General features: G+C 42.7%; 1 protein-coding gene across 2 annotated transcripts in view; it reads left to right on the top strand.

Annotated features, from left to right (window-relative positions):
- Window positions 1-5,134: 5,134 nt before the first annotated feature.
- Window positions 5,135-14,312, top strand: part of LOC117346051 (forkhead box protein D2-like) — a 52,624-nt gene continuing 43,446 nt past the window's right edge. For both annotated transcript variants that reach the window (XR_004536546.1, XM_033915277.1), the window contains exon 1: window positions 5,135-6,567. Coding sequence is in view for 1 of the 2 variants with exons in the window: in XM_033915277.1 (XP_033771168.1) it covers window positions 5,495-6,523 (1,029 nt within the window). In the remaining variant the exon portion in view is untranslated. The remainder of the gene's footprint in view (window positions 6,568-14,312) is intronic.

Below are 14,312 nucleotides of genomic sequence, written 5' to 3'. Positions count from 1 at the left end.
CCTAACCATTTTTACCAGTGGTGTCAAACTATGCTTTGTAATACTATGTTTACCGTGCTGTGTTTTGCTGAACTATGCTCGCCATGCTTTGTTAACTTTGGTTTGCCATCTTTGTCAGACGACATTTGCCGTGCTATCTTTTACCATACTATGTCTGAAAATGTGGCGCAGTGGTTAGAACTGTGGGTTGTAGATTCCAACCCACACTGCTCCTTGTGACCCTGGGCAGGTCGCCAGATCCCACCGGGACAGACAGGGAAAAATGCTTGAGTACCTGAAAAAATTCATGCAAAACCGTTCTGAGCTCCCCCTGGGAGAACGGCATAGAAAAGGGAATAAATAAATATGACGTGCAGCCATGACACTTACAAGTTATTCCACATTTGTCATTTCAGTGAGGCAAATTCAGCTAGTAAATGGGCCCGTCTAGGGAAACCAAGCCATTGTGACATCACCGAGGAGGCTGGCTCTTAGGCACTGGTGGATTAAGGCATTATGACATCACAGTAGGAGGGGCCACTGAAAAGTTCTTAGCAAAACAAGGAGAGAATGGGGAGAGTGTGGCACAGTGGTTAAAGCTACAGCCTCAGCACCCTGAGGTTGTGGGTGCAAGACCCTGGGCAAGTCACTTAATCCCCCCGTTTCCCCAGGAACACTAGATAGATTGTGAGCCTACAGGGAAAATTGCTTGAGTATCTCAATAAAGTCATGTAAACCGCTCCGAGCTCCCCTGGGAGAACAGTACAGAAAAGTGAATAAATGAATAAAGACTTCTACTATTTATAATTTCCATAGCCCTGAAAGGCTATCCAGTACATAAATGTAATAGAAGAGCTTGCAATCTAATATGGACAGAGGGGTGTGATCTATTCAAGAGGAACTGCGTCTGTGTTTTTAACATGGTTTTCTCTTCCATCTTAATAGACAATTGCCACAAAGATTCCAACCATTGATGTTGTTCCTCTAAAAAAAAAAAAATAAGAATAGCCTATTTGAGACGGAAGCATTTTTAGTTTAGTGGTTTGTACCATGGTATCTGTGGGAACATTGCTCGCTAAACTGACTGTGGTTTAAGGAGTTTTAGTGCAGATTTATCAAACTCGAGGGGGGGGGGCAAGGAGGGAAGCAGCTGCATGGAATTGGAAGAGCACTTTCTGCTATCTATGAAATTGATGGGAAGTGCAACAAACCTCATCTGTCAGGTTTTTTTTCTTTTTTCTTCTTTAAGGAGATGTCAACAGACTAGATGTCTGATAGGCGAAATTGGAATTTGTGTTGTTCTTTTTTTTCTTTCATTTTGAAATAGTAGCAATTTTTATTCTCTTTGCTTCTGATGGGATTTTGTCCTCCTCCTGCCCCCCCACCCCTATAAAATACCAGATAGGGATATCTGTGTCTCTGTGCTTCAAAGAGACTAGTCTGATCTCTTTCAAAGAGACCAGCACCTAGAAATAAGGCAGCTGAATTTGACTTGGAGTAATCAAATATGCAAGGAAGAAATTTAATATCAGATTATACGTGTGTGGTCAAAATTGCTTGCAGCTGCTAGAGAATTGTTTTATGGGTTTTTTTTAAAACAGAATCGTTTATATGGGGTGCACAACTATATTGAAAATATTTTTGTTTGAGACTTCTTGTTTTTGTCTGCGTGCAACATTTCCTGTAGTCTTTGTGTGTGCGTTGGGGGTGGGGGGGGGGGCAAAATGGATTGAAATCCTTGAATGATCCACGTTGTATCCATTAAAATCTCAAATGCATATTATTAGGGTTATATATAAAATGTTCCAGATGTCTTGCTGTTGCTCTCCCTCCCCCCCACTCCTTTATGAAACAATTAAGCGGATCAAATAATTGCATTATTTGTATTTACAAAAATATCCAGGCTTGATTTATGTCTCTAGTTATGGATCTAGTTATGGAAAAGCTGTTTCAACAGAACAAATCCACGATAACTCCTGTTGCAGTTTATTAAAGACTTTTAATGGCATTCACGGGGCCAGTGGTTAGGATTTAAATTATTACTTAATGGCAGCTTTTAATTCTTCTGGAAGTCAGACAGCTGTTTTGAACCGGTTTGTCAGTGTCTTACTGTTGGAGCTCTCTGTCACCCAATGCTGGCACCTGTTACTGCCGCAGAGAGGGCTGAGGCGCAGCGAAAAGTAATTTATCATTGAAATCTCTCACACCATTCAACTTTTTTTATTTTAATTGTTGGAATTCCAGTTTGGGCTTTTTTTTTCCCCCTTTTGAATGGAAAGTTATTTTTCTCCGATATGATCAATGCGATGGCGTTTCTGAGAACATGTTGACTATTAGTAGGGGGTCCATTTCCATCAAGCAGAAAAACTGCGCAATGGAATCGGACTTCGAAGCCAGACATCTTGGGGGAGGAGGGGAACACATGAAAAAGGCATGAATTTTTTTTTTTTTTGCATATAAAAAAAGAATTTGAAAACAGATTTCCTATTACACTACTATTTCTGGGGTATCTCCTCCCCCCTCTAGTAGTAGTGTAATAAGAAATCAGTAACAGCTCAAGATCACTTATTTTATAATTTAAATATATTTTTTATGTTGTTCAGTAGTAACTCAAGGTGAGATGCATTCAGGTTCTTTTTTTCTTTATTTTCTTGTCCCCAGAAAGCGTACAAATCAAAGTTTGCACCTGAAGCAATGGAGGGTTAAGGTCTTGCCCAAGGTCACAAGAAACAGCAGCAGTAGGAGCTATGTTCAACCAAAGAGTAACGTTTTAATGTATATAGAAAAAGACATAATGGAGCCAGGAGTGTACCAAGGAATAGGTATGAAAATTATTGTTTGTTATGAAACGGAACCCCAAGCAATCAAACATGTTTCTTCAAGTGGACTTAGTTGTCCAGCCCGGACAGATAAAAATACAGCCACTATGAGCTGATCAGAAACAGCATTTTATGCACTAACTGTGATTTATGCATCCTTCACAACCTTAGAACGGGGAACAAGTCCATTCTTAGCGGTTTATTCTTTCAACAGAATTTCTGGGAACGGTAGGAATTAGTAAAGTCTTTTTGGGGCTCTCCCCGGAAGACTTTTTTTTGCCTTCTGGTAATGGAACTCGTTCCAGCCTTTGCATCTGCGAGATACTTAAAAAAATGTTAGTGAAATTCACTTTTAGAAAAGGTTACTACTTTGATTGAGGGATAAATAAGTGCACATGCAATCCAAAAATCTACAGCGAATAAAAACAGACGGATGGTCTTGCAAGGTCTTCCTTAAAAAAAAAAAAGCCGCGCAGATAACGTCGTTTCAAACAGCTTCCTTTGCAACTAAATTGCACAAAAGGTACAGGTCGTATGTTGACTTTGATGCAAAAAATATGTAGAAACAGGAATAGAAAAAGAGTAGGTAAAACCAGCATAGCGTAGTGAGCCTCGCAGTTGAGCGAAGACCAGACCAGAGCATTCAGAATGCGGGAAAACACCCGACCCAAAGTTTCCAAGTTGTATTTTTTTCTAATTCCGCCAGCTGAGCCGTTACCCATCTCATCGGGTTCTCAAGTCTTTTCCCTAACTGTCCCGGTGGGCTCACACTCGAACTGTGGTACCCGGGGAATGGAGGAAGGGACCGACCCAAATTTAATCATAAAGCCGGCTCTTAAATCAGAGTCACATCCCTCTCTCTATTCGCTTAGAGTGGGCTATAGGCCGCTGCGGCCAGCAAGAATCACCTGCTGTGAGCGGCCTGGTTTGAAGGGGGGTGACATTTTCATTTGATATCAACTTGAAAAGAAAAGAAAATCACACACGTATACATATACGAGTATAAACTGATGCAAGTAAAATTAGAAATCTTAATAATATACTAATTTCAAATTGATAACTATATATACTCATTGAGGGATGCGAGTGACCAAGGACCTGAGCCTCCGCGGGTGCGGACCACCGGACTAGATGGACCCATGGTCTGATCCGGTGCGGGCATTGCTTATGTTCTTATGTACTATAACGTATTCTATATAATTATATAAAGAAACTGCATTCTGTGCAAAGAAGCAAAAGAGCGCTATAATGGTACATCCCATTACTGAAAGTCTCTCCCTCTCCCCTATTTATTTTAGGATGTTCACGTGACTTTTTAAAATTGGGCGCACTTTTCTAGAACATTATACGCTTCAAATAATCTGGCCATCTGATCTAAAGTCGAGCCACAAGAGAATAATTGTGTAAAATGACTTTCCTTTCTAGCAGTTTTTGAACCAAAACATGTAAAATACACGTGACCCGTTTCTCTGGCATGGGTGGGTGTTTCTGCAAAGAATTTTATTCTATATCAACAGTGGTTGCAATACAGTAATCCTGAATGATACCCGAGAGCTACAAGTACCAGTTTCCATAGGGAAGGTAGTTTGCCAGCCCAAAACACCAAATTAAAAATATTGACCACTACAAGAAATCTCTCTGTTAACAACCTATCTTGAAAACCAAGGTAGAACGCTCTTCTTCCGAACCTATTATTGTTCAATAATTGTTTGAGTTTTAAAAATAAAATATAAGTAACAAAAATCTTACCAAGAATATCATCTCAACTCAGTTAATACATTGTAGATATATAAATTCAAAGAAATCATCAATTATCACCACAATACAAACACGATAAAGCACCTCCCAACACTCCCTCCCCCCTTCCCATCCCCCCATCCCATTTCCAAATATTACTAATAAATAGTGCTTCGCTTTATGATTACAAATGTAACGAATTCACTCCAAAACTGCGTCCTCTGACTGATAATTGCTGTCTATAAGGTTCCCAGGCCATCCCAAATTGACTCTGTTTTGTATTCTATACAGAAATCCTGAAATATGCTCTAACTGTACTTTTCCCAAATCTACAACGAATTTGAAGCCAAGTTACAAAAACCGTGACAAAGAATCGATCATTTTAGGACCTCGACATGTCTAGTGGTCAAAAACGAGAAACCAGGTCACTTGGGAAAAGCTTGCCCGGATTTCAGAGCGATTTGTCGGCGGACCGAGAGGAGGCAGCTGAGCGGATCGGTGGGGGGGGGGGGGGGGGGCGTCGACGTTCGAAGCACGTGATCCCGGGCGTGGGATAAAAGCTTTGGCCCGAGCCCTGGCGAGTGGCAGTGTCGCGTTCCGCCGGGTCTCGACTCGAAGCTGCCGCCCCGGGTCCAGGTTTAGGAGGTGGGGGGAGCGACCCGTCCCAGCCTAACTCCCCCCACCCAATTTCCTCCCGGCCCTCCTCCCAGGGTAACCACCCCTCCCCCCCCCCACGGAGATCTGTTTTGCTTCGAGATTTGATTTTTTTTTCCACTTGGTTTATTTATTTCTTTGGCTTCGGGTGAGAGAGAGAGAGAGGAGCTCGGGCCTCCCGCGGCGGAGCAGAGCAGAGGGCCCGACGGGCTTGCCCCTCTACGGGTGGGCACGGGCAGCGCCCTGCAGGGAGTTTCCCTGCCGCCCTCCCTCTTGAGCCATTTCTCGTTCTTCCTCCGTTTACAATGACTTTGGGAAGCGAGATGTCTGATCACTCTGTGCTCTCCGAGGACCTCGACATCGACGTGGTGGGCGACCTGGGCGCCAAGGAAGGCAAGTGCGGGGGCTACCATTCGGACCACGACTCCCAGGGCCGCCTGGCCAGGAGCCAGGAGGAAGAGGAGGAGGAGGAGGAGGAAGACGAGGAGGAGGAGGAGGAGGAAGCAGCCTCGGGGTCCCACCTGGCCCGGGGCCCGGAGAAGGCCGGCAAGAGCGCTCTGGTGAAGCCCCCCTACTCCTACATCGCCCTCATCACCATGGCCATCCTGCAGAGCCCCAAAAAGCGGCTGACCCTGAGTGAGATCTGCGAATTCATCAGCGGCCGCTTCCCCTACTACCGGGAGAAGTTCCCCGCCTGGCAGAACTCCATCCGCCACAACCTGTCGCTCAACGACTGCTTCGTCAAGATCCCCCGGGAGCCCGGCAACCCCGGCAAGGGCAACTACTGGACCCTGGACCCGGAGTCGGCCGACATGTTCGACAACGGCAGCTTCCTGCGCCGGAGGAAGCGCTTCAAGCGGCAGCAGGCGGGCGACCTGCTGCGGGACCCGGCCGCCTTCCTGCCGGGCTTCGGCTACGGGCCCTACGGCTACAACTACGGGCTGCAGCTGCAGGGCTACCACCAGCACCACTCGGGGGCCGCCTTCCCCTTCCAGCCGCCCCCCTGCGCCCTGCCCCCGCCCGCCTCCGTCTTCTCCAGCCCCGGCTTGCCCTCCTTCCTGGGCAACAAGCCCTTCTACCCGCAGCTCGCCTCCGCCCTGCCCATCCTGCAGTCGCTGAAGGCGGACGGCCCGCCGCGGCCCTCCTTCTCCATAGACCACATCATCGGGGGCTCGGGGCCGCCGGCCGCCCCCGCCTCGCCCTACTCGGCCCCCGCCGGGGGCCAGGCGCAAGTGCTCGCCATGCTGGCCCCCATCCAGAACCATTTGAACTTGGCACACGACGGACAGAGCTTTGCCAGCAAAATCACAAACCTGAGCAGCTGTCATTTTTAAAAAAGCCAAATAAACACAAACTATTTCTCTCCTGCGGGTTTAAGGTAGGAATTATTCTACTTCTGAGACTATTTGGCACCGAAAATAAACACATTCACGAACTCTATTTATAAAAGTGGTTGTACATATGTAAACATGGAATATGCCACATTTTATAAATTAGTTAGCACATATTAAGTCCTTAAATCTTAGCTTTTTTTTTTTTTTTTAAAGTGAGCCCCAAACTTGTTCAGCGCTTCACAAAACCCCCCTTTTGGCTGGCTCATCCATTTACATATTTATTTGCTTGGTGAAAACTTTCATGACCTGGTCTAATAAATTTCCTGTTTGATCTAGCTTTTTCTTAAAAAAATAATTTTTTTTTAATGGAGCACTGTTAAAGGTCACCTAAACTCAGGATTGTTAAAAAAAATAAAAATGTTGGCATGCACAGTAAAACGCCTGATCAGGAGAAATAATTTCTAATATTTTAATAAGTTTCTTTTCCCCGAGGGTGTGCTTTTCTGTATTTGTAATTATTTGTATATAGAAGATGGAAGATGTACAGCGTACATACCTCTTTAATTTTCTGTTCTTTGGTTGTGCATCGGTTTTAAATATTTTATTGAATCTGTGAATAATTTGATGGCGTATGTGAACCCCCCACGCCCCCTCCCACACCTGTCTACCATGTCATTTCATGTAAATTAATAAATGCTTGTGAATTCTTAAAAAAAAAAAAATTGTTTCCTTCTGTATTTTCTTAATTGCATTCATTAAATAAGGCCTCTCTTACTTCCCAAAAGCGTTAATTCCAGATTATGCTTTAAATACGAAACATTTAATGGATAGATCACTTAGGTAGGTCTTTAAAATAAACAATGACATGAATTCCTTATTTAGATTTTATGTAAATTCCCAAAGTGTAATATTTACTAAGCATGAAGATTTTATTTATTTATTTTTTTTAGTTAATTTCGTTCCCCTAAGTACACGCTACTGGATGAACTCTTTTGGAACAGATTATGCATGGTTTTTTAAAAATGACTCGATGTGAAACCGGAGCTGAGAATTCACCAATAACACAGGTTGTGGGGTTTTTCCCCCCCTAAATCAATTAGTCCTTAAATAGATGCATTTTGAAAGAGATGCCAGTTTCTTATAGAAACAATATTTACTATTGTCACACAAGGGAAAAAAAGTAAAAAAAAAAATAAAAAATTAGCCTATTGAAAAGTTTTATCCCAAAGCAGTATCAAAAGAAGGTTAAAATCTGTACTGGCTTTTTACTGGGGGATAAAGAAATAACCCAAAATCATTAATCACGGATTTTTTTTTCCTTGACTATTGCTAAAACTGTGCTCTTGCAGGGCTGTTTTCCAGCTGATCCAAACCAAATATTCCTATAAAGTAACTTTGCATTTCTCTAATGGAGCCTGGCCCTAGGGAAACCGTTATATTAGGGTACTGAATTTGTGTGGCTTTCTCCCCCCCCCCCCCCAAGTGTAATCCGCATAAAACCTTTGCTGTTTGTTGATGTTATAGCTAAAACCCAGGATCGCCCTCAATGGCTGCCCAGCGAGTGGTCTCACATCTCGGACACACACATTTGCTTTTGAAAAGCGATCTTCTGGCAGGCTCTAGGTTGTCCCCTTTCATCCCTTTCCTTTTGGGTTGTCTTACAAAAGAGCTACAAGACTGGAGAAGAGAGGAGGGGAAAAAAGGAGGCCAATGAATCCATTTTCCAGTTTGCCAAGCACATGTTTTGGGAATGAAGGCGACTGCAAATCCCCTTTATTGGACAGAGCTGTGTGCAAATTGCTAAATTGCTATGGGGGGGTGTTTCTAACAAGCTCATTATTCGGGGTGGCCCCGAAGCCGAAGCCTTTGAAGAGAATTTGAAAACCACAAGTTATAGTTTCAGTTCAGACACCTCCTTCAGATCATCTTTAATCGCTGAGGTTTCTTATAAATAACATTTGCACATGGGGGGAGGGGGGGATACCGTATAGAAGAGGCCAGGTTTGAAATTCCAGGAAAGGCAGCGAGGTGTAAGTGAAATACCTCTACTAGTGAAATGCGATAAAAAAAACACCCATTCATATTAAAAAAAAATAAAAATAAACGGACAACTGCTATTTCTGATCAAATTTTAACGTTCAATAATTTTTATTGAGTTTTAAAAATAAAATATACCTAACAAAAATCTTACCAAGAATATCATCTCAACTCAGTTAATACATTGTAGATATCTAAATTCAAAGAAATCAACAATTATCACCACAATACAAAAACGATAAAGTACCTCCCAACACTCCCTCCCCCCTTCCCATCCCCCCCCATCACTAATAAATAGTGCTTCGCTTTATGATTACAAATGCAATGAGTTCACTCCAAAACTGCCTGCTCTGACTGATAATTGGTAAAATAAAATAAACGGACAACTGCTATTTCTGATCAAATTTTAATCGGTTACTCGCTAAACTGCTTGCCGGGCTGATATACGTGTATATTTATGCGTGAGAAAAAAAAAATAGGCATGATGCCGCATTCTGGTGCACAGTAGAGCGATTGGGCCTTGGAATGTTTCTTTGCCAGGCCATAATTAATTGAAAGCTCTTACTTGACATCTATATTCAGTGCATAGTGCTATCATAAAGTAATGATTTCACCTCCGTGCTTACCATTTTTGCAGAGAGAAAGTTGCCTTCCCCCCCTTCCTACCCTTTAATGAAATCTGTGATCCGTGGCATTGGGTTGTAAGACTGAGCAATTGAGGGTATTTTTTTTAAAACGGAATAAATGAATCGGTTTAAGAAGAAATACCTACTCTTCGTAGGCTTCAGGGTGATTTCTGTGGCATAGCGACGCCTCTGCATTTTAAGAGCCAGACCCGGCTCTGCTGGTTTTCCTCCATTTTTTTCTATCCATAATCTGATTCCTAAGGCCTCTTTGGGAAAATAAAGCTATTCTCCCTTGGTAAGTAGGGCCCTTGATTTGCATCTGATTTGCATAGTTGGGCGGATTTAGGTACTGCTGAAACCCAGGTGAAAATGTTCTGATCATAAGATAATGTCTGTACATGAACACAAGACAAGCTTTCCAAGTACCTCTTCTAGTGCTGGCTGACAAATTGAAATCTTTCCCGGTATCTCATTTGTCGGTGAAGAGGAAAAACATCATGTGTACAGTTAGCCCCCCCATCCCCCAGATCCCCCTGTTCTCGTACTTGGGGGCATAGTTTGTATCTTCACAAAAGCTTAGAGGTTTTTCTTGGCCTCTGTCGAAATGGCTATAGATCAGTGGTCTCCAACTCTTTGCAGGGCCACATTTTGGACTTGTACGTACTTGGAGGGCCTCAGAAAAGAATAGTGAATGTCTTATTAAAGAAATGACAATTTTGCTTGAGGTAAAACTGTTCATAGTTTATAAATCTTTCCTTTTGGCTAAGTCTTAATAATAATACTGTCATTTATAGCTAAAGAGAGAGATGATCAAGAAACTCTTCTATTTTCCTTTTGTGATTATGATAAACATACCGGGGGCCTCAAAATAGGACCTGGTGGGCCGCGAGTTTGAGACCACTGAGTTAAGGGGAACAGTTAATCTGCTGGCTGGGTTGGAGGGCAGAGGGGAGAACAGGACAATCAAGCCATTGTGACATCACTGATGAGGCTGGCTCTTATTGGTGGAATGAGGCATTATGACATCACAGTCTCAGCTCTGCTTCCCAAAGGCAAACAGGATGTCATGGTTACAGTTTAGCCAGTGGTCTCCAACTCCAACCCTTTGCAGGGCCACATTTTGGATTTGGAGGTACTTGGAGGGCCGCAGAAAAAAATAGTGAATGGCTTATTAAAGAAATGACAATTTTACATTATGATCAAGCAACTGTTTTATTTTACTTTTGTGATTATGATAAATATACCGAGGGCCTCAAAATAGGACCTGGCGGGCCGCAAGTTTGAGACCACTGGGCTATAGTAAGTCCCAAAGTAATACCTCTCGTTGTCCCCATCCCCTCCCCCCTTCCCCATTCAATTGCAGGAAATTTCAACGGCCTGCTAACAGCGCTGCATTAAACAGGTTCACTATATATATATATATTTTTTGGCTACAAATCTAATTATCTAATAGCATAGACGTAGAAATTAGTTTCTCAATGCGTTGTATAATTGTCACTGTAAATGATACGTGTTATCTGACATGGCTACCGGGCCTTTCGTGTTAAACGGGGATGAATTGTTTTCATTCTCAAGCTGCAAAGTTTAACTTCTTCACAGCACTAGGGGATATCTGCAATTTCATTATCATTGCGTTAAATTTGACTTTCACACCTATTTCTTTCCGTCCTTTTAACAGTGAAGGATATTTAAAAAAAAAATAAAAAAAATTCTATCTTCTCCATATGAATGAGAAAGTTCTGTGCTTGCTAAGGTATATATAGTACATGCTTTATAGGGAACCTCAAATTTCCTTTCTCATTGAATGCACTGATAATTAAATTACAAATACTGTGTTGTGGAAAAACGTTTTCCAGCTCGCAACTTTCTAATTTATATAGAAATATTATTTAGCGCTGTCTCTGAGCTTTTCAGCCCTGTGTTACTTATATTTTCACGGTTAATTTTCTAAAGTGCTCAGAGAAAAAGGTTTGCAGTGGAAAAGACTTTCCAGGACTCCACAAACTCTTTTCGAATTCAGAACCAAAGTTCTCTCTCAAAAGAAGGGGAAAGCAGCATCGTTTTGAAAAAGGAAAAGAAGCTTTTTTCCGTTTATCTTTCTTTTGTTGGTGGAGTCTACTCTGAATCAAAGCTATATTATTCTACAATTGAATTAAAATGTGTTTTCTTTATTACATTTTGACGTGCCATAGGCTGATTAATTTTTTTTTATGATTTTGCTTTTATTCAGTTTTTTCAAATCCGAGCTGGAGCCAGATAAGATAGCTGTTTGCCTGCTCGGGAGGGGGTTGCAATCTAAGATGTATTTGAGGCGATGGAGGAGGAAGTGACGTGCCCGCAGGGAACATAAGTTGGAGAAGCGAGATCTGAGCTTTTCTGTCTTTAGTAAATAATAAACACTTATACAGGGGGTGCTGAGAAGTTCTCAGCCCAACCAACCACTTTCCTGCACTGAGGGCGCCTTTTACGAAGGTGCGCTAGAGCTTTTAGCGCACGCACCGGATTAGCGCGCGCTAGTCAAAAAACTCCCGCCTGCTCCAGAGGAGGCGGTAGCGGCTAGAGTACGCGGCATTTTAGCGCGTGTTAGGGCCCTAACGCGTCTTCGTAAAAGGAGCCCTGAGGGTTATTTTGCCACTGTAACTGAAAAGAGTGTTGTCTTATTTTGTTAAGTGGCGATTTGCAGAAATGAAAATCTGTTTTTTAAAAATTGTTGCAGATCACTGATTGAACCACATCATTCTCTTCTTGGTTGGGCTGAAAACTTTTCAGCACATCTTGTCGCGGGGGGGGGGGGGGGAGGGAGGTTTTTGTGTGCAGTATAGTGGAGTGTGTGGCGCAGTGGTTAAAGCTACAGCCTCAGCACCCTGGGGTTGTGGGTTCAAACCCACGCTGCTCCTTGCGACCCTGGGCAAGTTACTTAATCCCCCCATTGGCCCAGGTACATTAGAAAGATTGTGGAACAGACAAGGAAATATGCTTGAATACCTGAATAAATTAATGTAAACCGTTCTGAGCTCCCCTGGGAGAACGGTATAGAAAATTGAAATAGTGTGACAGCCTCTGATAACCAGAGCTGGTATTGTGACATCACAATGCCTCATTCCACCAATAAGAGCCAACCTCCTCAATGATGTCACAATGGCTTCACTGTCCTATACTTGGCTCACGTCTACTACATTATGATTTCTAGAGTGGCTCAGTGGTTAAAGCTACAGCCTCAGCTCCCTGAGTTTGTGGGTTCAAACCCACGCTGCTCCTTGTGACCTTGGGTAAGTCACTTAATCCCCCCATTATCCCAACTACATTAGCTAGATTGTGAGCCCACTGGGACAGACAGGGAAAACTGCTTGAGTACCTGAATAAATTAATGTAAACCGTTCTGAGCTCCCCTGGGAGAACGGTATAGAAAATGGAATAAATAAATAATATACCGTGAGGATACGAATTCAGGGTTTACAATCCAGAGCTCATAGTAAGTGCTTCTCAACTCGGTCCTGGAGTCCCCCCTTGTCAGTCAGGTTTTCAGGATAACCACAATGAATCTGCATGAAATAAATTTGCATATAATGGAGGCAGTGTATGCAAATCGAGTTGATGCATATTCATTGTGGATATCCTGCCAAACTGACTGGCAAGGGGGGGGGGGACTCCAGGACCGAGTTGGGAACCACTACTTTAGGCAATGGGGAAGAAAATGACTTTGCTCAGGGTGGCAGTGAGTGCCAGTGGAAACAGCAGGGTTTGAACCCAAGCTTCCCTGGATCTCAGACATAACCACCAGGCCGCTTCCTCTCCATTGGATCCTAGCTTCCTGTTCTAAGTGTACTAACCTATGTTCATTTCTTCCTTATTTGGCCCCCTCCTTGGACTTTTTTTTTTTTTCACCTAGGACTGTTGGAATTTGGGAAGATACGGGCATTCATAGGGAATGGACTCTTTCTCTCAAGTGTCAGTTCTAAATGGCATGCCAGCAATTGATTTATTCAAACTAAAGTTAGTTTCATTGCAAAATCACAAAATAATTATGAGTAATAGTATGAGTCCAGCAGAGATGCTAATTGATATTGTAGGTATGTGTTATTTAAATGTCCCATTATTAGTGAAAATAAACCCAGTTGTTGTATTATACCAAATGCAGCTGTAATGTTGTTTTGGGGGTTTTTTTTTTTCTGCTGGCTGCCTCCACTTGTCGTTATGGGGGAAAAAAATAGCAGGGGAAATTTATTTTCTTGCATGAAATTAAACTTGTAGCTAAGCATCTGTTTGAGTGTAAGTAGAAATCACAGCTAATTCACAACATCAAGGCTGCCAGGGGTGCTGAAAAGTTCTCAGCCAATTAAGAAGAGAATAAATGGATATGTTCAATCAATGATCTGAAACAATGTCAAAACACAGAATTGGCCCTTAACGAAATAAGATGACACTCTTTTCAGCTCCAGTGGCACAATAACGCTCAGAATTTAGGATGTTGGTTGGTTGGGTTGAGAACTTTTCAACACCCCCTCAAGTATGTAACAAAAGTGAGCCAAGTACAGGACAATCAAGCCATTGTGACATCACTGATGAGGTTGGCTCTTATTGGTAGAATGAGGCATTATGACATCAAAGTCTCAGCTCTGGTTGCCAGAGACTGAAACTCTTCACACTACCAGGGGATGCTGAAAAGTTCTCAGCCCAACCAAGACGAGAATGATGTGAATGTACGGTAGTTAAATCAATGATCTGAAACAATGTCAAAAACACAGAATTGGCCCTTAACGAAATAAGATAACGCTCTTTTCAGCCACAGTGGCAAACAATTTAGGAAGTTGGCTGGTTGGGTTGAGAACTTCTCAGCACCCCCTCAAGTATGTAATAAAAGTGAGCCAAGTCTAGGACAATCCAGCCATTGTGACATCATTGATAAGGTTGTATCTTATTGGTGGAATGAGGCATTATGACATCACAATCTCAGCTCTGGTTACCAGAGACTGAAAGTCTTCACACACTAGGAGGAGGTGCTGAAAGTTCTCAGCCCAACCAAGAAGAGAATGACGTGGATATGGGTCGATCAATGATCTGAAACAAGGTCAAAACAGAGAATTTCTTTTCTGCACATTGGTCCTTAATGATATAAGATAACGCTC

This window comes from Geotrypetes seraphini, chromosome 12 (genome assembly GCF_902459505.1).
Source record: "Geotrypetes seraphini chromosome 12, aGeoSer1.1, whole genome shotgun sequence".
Lineage (NCBI taxonomy): Eukaryota > Metazoa > Chordata > Amphibia > Gymnophiona > Dermophiidae > Geotrypetes > Geotrypetes seraphini.
The sequence above is the reverse complement of the archived record's forward strand: the minus strand, read 5'-3'. Positions and strand labels throughout refer to the sequence as shown.